This window comes from Quercus suber, unplaced genomic scaffold (genome assembly GCF_002906115.3).
Source record: "Quercus suber isolate HL8 unplaced genomic scaffold, Cork oak 2.0 scaffold_80, whole genome shotgun sequence".
Classification (NCBI taxonomy): Eukaryota; Viridiplantae; Streptophyta; class Magnoliopsida; order Fagales; family Fagaceae; genus Quercus; species Quercus suber.
This window is the reverse complement of record NW_027069545.1, coordinates 1702761-1711878: the sequence shown is the minus strand read 5'-3', so window position 1 is coordinate 1711878 and position 9118 is coordinate 1702761. Positions and strand designations below refer to the sequence as shown.

The 9118-nt window shown below is 36.0% G+C and overlaps 1 protein-coding gene across 1 annotated transcript in view; it reads right to left on the bottom strand.

Moving 5' to 3' along the window:
* Positions 1 to 7892: 7892 nt before the first annotated feature.
* LOC136067653 (glucan endo-1,3-beta-glucosidase 6-like) overlaps positions 7893 to 9118 on the bottom strand; it is a 10694-nt gene continuing 9468 nt past the window's right edge. The window contains exon 2 of the mRNA XM_065773828.1: positions 7893 to 8838. Coding sequence (XP_065629900.1) covers positions 8028 to 8838 — 811 coding nt within the window. The 3' untranslated portion in view covers positions 7893 to 8027. The remainder of the gene's footprint in view (positions 8839 to 9118) is intronic.

Genomic DNA, 9118 nt, shown 5'->3' with positions numbered 1-9118 from the left:
AAACGATCAGTTGTGAAAAATTTATTGCGTGAGTGGAAGTGTGATGTAATTTGCCTTCAAGAGACTAAGTTATCTGGCTTGGACAGACAAATAGTTGGCAGCCTGTGGAGCTGTCCCTTTGTGGATTGGGTGGCTTTAGATGCTGTCCAGACGGCGGGTGGGGTTTTGTTGATGTGGGATAGGAGGGTATTGGAGAGGTTGGACTTTCTTCTGGGTTCCTTTTTTGTGTCTGTTCTATGGAAAGGGATGGGGGATGGCTTTACCTAAGCGTGTTCTGGGGTTTATGGCCCAATTGATAATAATGCGAGGGGACTCATGTGGGACGAGTTGGTTGGTACTCACCAATATTGGAACGTTCCTTGGTGTTGCATTGGGGATTTTAATATTGTTCGTTTCCCAAGTGAACGGTCAGGTAACTCCCGTCTTACTCCGGCTATGGAACTTTTTTCGGAGTTCATTGAGGATCTTAATTTGATTGATTTGCCTTTGGAGGGAGGGAGTTTTACCTGGTCTAGCGGCTCCGATCAGCCTTCGATGTCTAGGATAGACAGAGTGTTGGTGTCTCATGATTGAGAAGAGCAATACCCGGATGTGATCCAGCGGATTTTACCTCGTCCTGTTTCAGATCATTTCCCAATTTTGGTGGAGGTAGGGGGAATGGCGAGGGGGAAAAGTCCGTTTAGGTTTGAGAATATGTGGTTAAAGACGGACGAGTTCATTGATAGAGTTCACTCTTGGTGGAATTGGCATTCTTTCTCTGGTACTCCTAGCTTTGTGTTTGCCAAAAAATTGAAGGCCTTAAAAAAAGATATCATTCAGTGGAACCGGTCGGAGTTTGGTCATGTCGGTCGCAAAAAGTCTCAATTATTAGAGGCTTTGAAATTGCTTAATGCCAAGGAAGGGTAGTTTGGCCTCTTTGATGCAGAGTCATACGAGAGAATTGTGGTGAGATCCGAGGTAGAGAGTCTTCTCTCTTTGGAAGAAATCTTATGGAAACAGAAATCAAGAATGTTATGGATTAAAGAAGGAGATAATAATACTAAATTCTTCCATAAGATGGCTAATTCCCGTAGAAGGTTTAACCATCTAAGAATTTTGGAGGTGGATGGGGTGGTTTATGAGGAGTCGTCTGAGGTGGCTGCTCAAGTGGTTCAATTTTATAAAAATTTGTATCAGGAGACAGAGGAGTGGAGGCCTTTTGCGGAAGGTTTTGAGTTTGATCAGATAGATGGGTCGGAGAGGTGCTGGCTTGAAAGGAGGTTTGAGAAGGAGGAGATTCTTCTAGCTGTTAATGAGTTGGCTGGGGATAAAGCCCTAGGTCCAGATGGTTTTTCCATGGCCTTCTTTCACCGTTGTTGGAGAGTGGTGGAAAGAGATGTTCTAGCAGTTTTTGAGGAGTTCTATCTCCACAGTCAGTTTGAGAAATCTCTGAACACTACTTTCATAGCCTTAATTCCTAAGAAGAATGATGCTTCCAATATCCGAGATTTCATGCCTATTAGCTTGGTGGGGAGCTTGTACAAGATCTTGTCTAAGGTTTTGGCAAATCGCTTGAAGATGGTTTTAGACCAACTGATCTCTGAGTCCCAGAATAGTTTTGTGGGAGGTAGACAAATTCTTGACTCAGTTCTCATTGCTAATGAGTGTGTTGATAGCCGAGTTAAGAGTAAGACTCCGGGGGTTATTTGTAAGCTTGATATCGAGAAAGCTTATGATCACGTGAATTGGGAGGCGTTACTAGATCTCTTGAAGAGAATGGGTTTTGGGGAGAAGTGGTGTAGATGGATTCGGACTTGTATTTCAACTGTTCATTTCTTTATTTTGGTTAATGGAACTCCAGCTGACTTTTTTAGGAGCATGAGGGGTTTGAGACAAGGGGACCCGCTATCTCCTATGTTGTTTCTGGTTATTATGAAGGTTTTAAGCAGAATGCTGAAAAGAGTTGAAGGTGCTAGTTTGATCAGGGGTTTTAAGGCAGATGGTAGACGGGGTGAAGTGGAATGTGTCTCTCATCTTCTGTTTGCAGATGACACTATTCTTTTTTGTGATGCGGAAGAGGAGCAGATCCTTCACATTCGGATGCTTCTCCTCTGTTTTTAGGCTGTGACAGGTTTGAAGGTTAATGTCCTGAAAAGCGAGATGGTTCCAATAGGAGAGGTTAATAATGTGCATGCCTTGACAGAGATTCTGGGTTGTAGGATTGGGACTTTGCCTATGACCTATCTAGGTATGCCGTTAGGGGCTCCTCATAAGTCTCCCTCTATTTGGAATCCTATTTTGGAGAAAATTAAGCGGAAGCTGGCTGGGTGGAAGAAGCTGTATTTGTCGAAAGGTGGAAGACTGACGTTACTTAAGAGTACGCTATCTAGCCTTCCTACTTATTATTTGTCTCTTTTTACCATTCCATCGCATGTGGCGAATAAGATTGAGAAGATGCAAAAGGACTTCTTGTAGGGAGATTCGAAGGCTCATTTGGTGGGGTGGGATAAGGTGTGTGCTCCTAAGGCGAACGGTGGTCTGGGTGTTAGGAAAATAACCACTTTCAACAAAGCCTTACTAGGAAAATGGTTATGGCGGTTTGGGGTTGAGGAGACTCGTCTTTGGATGAGGGTTGTAGTTTCGAAGTTTGGGGAAGAGTGTGAGAGGGGGGGGGGGGGAGATAGAGTGAAGTTTTGGACAGATAGGTGGTGTGGGGACTTACCACTCCATCGATCCTTCCCATTAGTGTATGGGATTGCTTCTAATAGAGAGGCATTGGTGGCCTTGTCTCTCGAAAGGTTGGGGATGGAGGCTCAGAGAAGCTGGAATGTTCGCTTGTTAAGGGATCCAAATGATTGGGAGATGGGTGAGGTGGATGAATTCCTCCGTACCTTGGGTTCTAATTTGCCTCGTTCTGAGCTTGGAGACCGTATGAGGTGGATGTTGACAAAGAAGGGGGATTTTGACATCCACTCTTTCTACAACAAGCTTCGTTGTCCTTTACCTATTATCTTTCCTTGGAAAGGTATTTGGAAGGTTAAGGCTCCTCCGCGCGTCTCTTTCTTTGTTTGGACTGCAACTTGGGAGAAGATTCTTATAGGAGACATTCTGAGGCGTAGAGGAGTGGTTTTTGTTGACTGATGCATTATGTGTCGTAGTAATGGGAAGACGGTGAATCATCTGCTTCTTCATTGTGAAAAAGCTTATATGCTGTGGAGCTTGGTTTTTAGAACTTTTGGGATCTCTTAGGTTCTGCCAAGATCGGTTGTAGATACGCTTTTTGGTTGGTGGAATTGGTTTGGAAAGCATTCTTCTAGCATTTGGAATTTAGCTCCTTTGTGCCTTATGTGGTGTATCTGGAGGGAGCAGAATTGGCGAACCTTTGAGGATACGGACAAATCCGATAATCAGTTGCTCGCTTTCTTTAGTGGTTCTCTTTTTGATTGGACTAGGGCTTGGGGAATCACCTCTAGTGACTCTCTCCCTTTGTTCCTTAATTCTCTGCTCTGTACTTAGTTTTTATGTTGGCTTATGTTTGTTTTGTTGTTTTTTCTTGTTGTTTGTTTCCTTCTCTGTACTCCTTGCTCTACCTTTTGTTTTTCATAAGGTAGCTCTTTGAATATACATCTTTTTACTTATCAAAAAAAAAAAAAAATCTTCTTCTCTTATAATCACACCTCTACAAATTAGACTGACATTATACTTTTTGTTTATATCAACTTATTTAATGTGGAGTGTATATGTATCAAAATTTTTTTAATAAATACCTACTATATAGTTTTTTTCCTCAATCCTTCTCTTCTTCTACCTACAACCTTGCAAGTATGTATTTGTTTACACTAATTATATATATATATATATTTATCAAATTGAATAAATTTTGTGTATTTTTTTTGCCTTTTGTTTAACCTAATTTTATTAAGTTTTATCCTATTCATATGGTTATGGTCAAATCAATCATTAAATATGCTTAAACATGATTTTTTATTATTTTGTATATCATATATGAATTAAACATTTATGACATGGGTTCTAATGGTAATATATTGTTACATATGTATGCTTAATATGGTTATACATGATTTTCTATTATTTTGTATATCATATATGAATTACACTTTTATGACATGGATTCCAATGGTGATACATTGCTTCCATCTCTTAATTAAGTGGATTAGCCATATTATCAATTGAAAAAAAAAAATGTAAGAAGAACTTAAATACAAAAACTTAATTAGTAATTTTGTATCTCAAAAAGCAAGAAAAATAAGTTTTAAATAATAAAAAATCAATAAATATTATTTAATTAATATTTAAATATTAAAAAAATGCCCCACTTAAAATTTTTGCCTTAGGTCTCCTAAGTTGTTGAATCGGTCCTGAACGTACACTAGTCATCCTAGGTATCAGAAAAATACAAGCAATGAGATAGAAAAGGATAGGAAGAGAAGGATAGAAGCTGACATTGAAATTGAACATAGAGCAAAAAGTGTGATATTAGTTTCATTGAAAAGAATACAATATTTTATCAAAATCCTTGCTTTTTATTGTGAGCCTTTCACCCCTTTTCTTGGGGGTTTTCCATGTAATTCCCTGCTTTTGTCTCTTTGTTTAGTTTTACTCTTGTTCTTCCTTGTTTTTATTTGGTTGATTGAGAAGCACTGTTTTAAATCCTTGACAAAGTGGTGCTTAAATGTACTCTTGTTACGGTTTAGGGGTTGTTCAAAATAATCTCTAAAAATCAAACTTTTTTTTTTTTTTTTTTTTTGGTTTTTGAGAAAGAAGACTTCAACTTTATTAAGAAAATGGTCTGTCTGCTTGATAAGCATCTAAACAATGGACTGGAACATCCTCCATCCAAAGATTAAAATTTGTGACATGACGTGTATGTCTAGCAAGATTATGACCTAGTTTGTTACCCTCCCTACCCACATGTTGAAATCTAACTTGAACGTATACACATCCACAAATGCATAAATATCATCACATCCTTAGATTTTTCAATGATTGAAAAAGGCATAAATTTCAATAATAAATGCATAAACCTCAAATTGAATTGAGATAAGTTGTAATTCAAAATAAGTCAAAAGCATTACACACTCATAATATGTTGTTAGAAGAAACATTGTAATTCAGGAGTTGGCTTGTTGTTAGAACTTAGAAGAGACATTGTAATTCAAGAGTTGACATTGGGAGGAAAAGGTAATTAACATGATATAAAATCAAATACTTACAATAGATTCATTCATCCGAATTCTGGTAAGATCATCAATCCATCTTCTTTCTAATATGTGCTTTCCAATCCATATGCTTCTCTTTATCCTTAGTCAAAAAAAAAAAAAAAAAAAAGGTTCATAGGTTTGGGGCACCACGCCACTCCAATGATGAAGGAAAAAAGTAGATGGCGGTTGTTGTATTTAAAGAAACATAAACCGTTAAAAAAGTCGAGAAAATAGATATTTTAATGAAATGTAATATAAAATAAATAATTTGATGTGAAGAATTTTTTAAAATGGGGTACATAAAATAGAAAAATTTTGTTCTTATACTAAAATAAATAGAAATTTTTACATGAGTTGATAAGATGGTAAGATATAGAAGATTCTATTAGGAAAATAACAACTTGGGAAATATCTTAATTGAGTAATTAATATAACATATAATGACACCACTTCACCCAAAAAACTTAAATCCTATGAGTTTGAGTTCAACTATATTATATTAACCACTCCATTTTATCATTCTTATTTCGTGGGACTTTACTCACACGTGTATATCTAACAAATTCTTGACCAATCAATATTATAATTGATCTATAATAAAAACTCTAAGACACACAAATTTTTATAAATTTTTTTCATAATTTATTATAGTTGTTATTAAGAGCATTAGCAAAGAAAACATTTTTGGCAAACTCTAATATAAGTAATTACCTTTTTTGTTATGTATACTACTTTTTCTTTTTATCCTAAGCTTACTTTGTACACTCACTAATCACTATCTTTAGTCAAATACACATCACATTTATCTCTTTATTTCTTTCCTCCATTTTTTTTCTTTTAAAATTATCATTCTTCTTAATTTTTTTAATCTTTATCAGCTTCTTATACTTCAGACACCACACCTCACACAACTCACATCCAAGTCTCTCTCCCAGTCACCATACTTTACACAGCCACTTCTCTTTACCTTTTTGCCACTCACACCAAAAGAGGTGCAAAGGGAAGAAAGAGACGCAAAGGGATTTGGCAACATGGGTGCGGCTTTGGCCAGTGGCCACCAGGGATATATTATTTTTACTGTAGGGATATATTATTTTTATTGGGTTATTTATATTATTTTAAGGTTTTGTATGTAAAAATAAAAATTGGAGTGTTGGTTGTATTGTAAAGTGGGATTGTATAATAGATGAAGTAACTTTTTAGGTGGTAAAATATAATATTTTTTGGAATTCTGGATGCTAATGCTAATAAGCCTAATTTTTTAACATGCTATAGTAGAAAGGTATTTTAGTATGCTCTAAAAAAATTTGAGATTTGACACATCTTGTTAAGCATGGTTTTCAGTATGTTAAATGCTAAAAATTGAGCATATAGTATACCAAATGTTAGTGCTCTGACAATATATTTGCATGAAAGGAAGACAATGGGAATATTGAGAACAGGATGGAGTTGTTTAATTGCCTAATCTGGATATCTTTTAAAAGGAGAGAGCAAAGTGTTTGAGGGGTAAGATAATCCTCCAAACTTTTCATCTTAAATTTTGGGGGTAATTACACTTAATCATTTTAAACTATACCTCAAATTATACTTTACACTCTAAACTTTCAAAATGCACGATTAGCACTCCAAATTATGACTTATGTTACACTTTACATCATGCCAACAATTTTGTTGTCATCTTGGGCAGAAAACCAAAATTTAGGGTGCAAAGTGTAATCGGAAGTATTATATAGGGTATTAAAATGTAATTTTTCCTTTATTTTTAAATTTTAAGGAATTGAGAAAATGGGTAATTGAGTTTTTTCACGTAGTATCGTCCAGGTTAACAGCCCAATTAACAGTGGGGTGCAAAGATAAACACAGTTTATAGTTTAAGGTTCCATAGTATAATTTTAGGAAGTAAAGTGTAACTTACCCTAAATTCTAGGTAGTGGGATTCAAATTATATTAAAAAAAAATAGATTGACAAGCTTTTTCTTGTGATGTCATTTATATCTATTTCTTTAAATTGAACAAAAAATTGGTTTAATTGTAAATGTATATGATGTCTTCTTCTTCTTCTTCTTCTTCTTTTATTTATTTATTTTTATTTTTTTATAATCATATGATGACTTGTTATTTCCTTTCATTCTCATAATCCCATTATAATTTTTAAAGCGTCCAAAAAAAGGACATCAATATATTTTCTACTACTACTACCTAATTTTTAAAACATTTAAACAATGAAAATCGATAACCCTTTACTCTCCCATCCCTCTAAACTTCCAAAACACATTGTAAAATAACATCACTTTCATATTGGTTCATCGTTGATATTGTCATAATTAGGGCAAAAGCCTGTGAAATTTTTTTCCCTAACATTGCTTAAATATTATACCCTACTTAAGTAAAATTCAAATGGCATGACTATTAAGAAATTGCAAATTAATACTCCACCCTACTTAAGTAAAATTCAAATGGCATGACTATTAAGAAATTGCAAATTAATACTCCACCCTTAGTGATGGCGTGTTAGGGCTATTCAGATTCCAACAACCAAAGTCAAGCCAAACCGGTCGATTCAACCTACTTCTGGCAGTTCCCGATTAGCCAAAACTAATGTAGGTCGATTCACTCTTCGGTTTAAGTTTTAAAACTCCAACAAAAACCAAACGATTGACATATATCTATATATATTTGATATCTTATAAATATATAAAAACAGTAACACACATAAATATTGTCCAAAATAGTATTGTTTTGATTTATACGTAGACATAGAGACAGACAGATAGAAGTATAAGCAAAAAAAACATACTTAACCCAATCCTCTATTTAGGAAGAACCTTAACCGTGGCCAGTGCTAACAGCAAGTCCACAGTCATATCCCACACTTGGTGCCGCATGTGGGTCATCAAGTTTAGCTGATGGCTTCATCACACACCTCTTGCGGTCCACGAATTTCACATTAAGCTGGTATTTTGCTGACCCATCACAATTAAACATCCCCCAGTGGCGTTCAAAACTTCCTGGATCAATGCTCTTAGCATCCTCATCAATCAAACTATACAAGTACGCATCAATCATCCCAGGTCTCATCGGGGTCCCGTTCCCGCCCAATATATGGGTCAAAAAACCTTGGTTGAACCGCTTAGCATACTCTATATTAGCATTTTGATCCCCACCAGTTGGCCAACCAATTTCTCCAACTGTGATTGGCAAATTTCCAAAACCATTCCTGTTTAGTGCCCACACAAGAGTGTCATAGTTTGCATCGAACATATTGTAATAGGTCTTCCCACCATCGTGTATAGGTGTTGCCTTTTCATCAAAGAAGACATACTCAATAGGGAAGTTTGGATCAGTGTAGAGACTTATAAATGGATTGATGTTCACGGCAATGACCCCATTATTGTGAATCAAGAACTTGACAATGGCAAGCATTTGGTCACGTATGTCGGCTCGGAAGTCACCACCAGAAGGCAGGCCAGTTGAGCTCTCATACATATCATCATTAAGGGGGACTGTAACCATTACTGTGCCACTAAGACCAGCTTTTATCAGGGCAATTTGGACATTCTGCAGAGCAAGGAAGGTTGTTTTGAGAAAGCTTACATTGTAGGTTTCCAAGAAGTGTTGATTTCCAACTGCAACAAACCTGTAGATTCATGTGAACATTGGTGAGATGGAAAGATGGTGATACATTTTGCAGTATTATTAGCCGAAAGTGAGAATTCTTCTACAAGGGAATAGGGAAGCATCATTATACCAAAAGTCAGAGAGTAAGAAACCCAATGGGTTCAATATGGCTATTAGAGAATTGTTATGCAGGATTTATTTTTTGTCTTTTTGAAGCATAAGTTTTTATCCAGCCTACTCCAACTCCAGCTTTCTCTTCACCTAGTGAGTTCTTTTTTTTTTTTTTTTTTTTTTTTTTC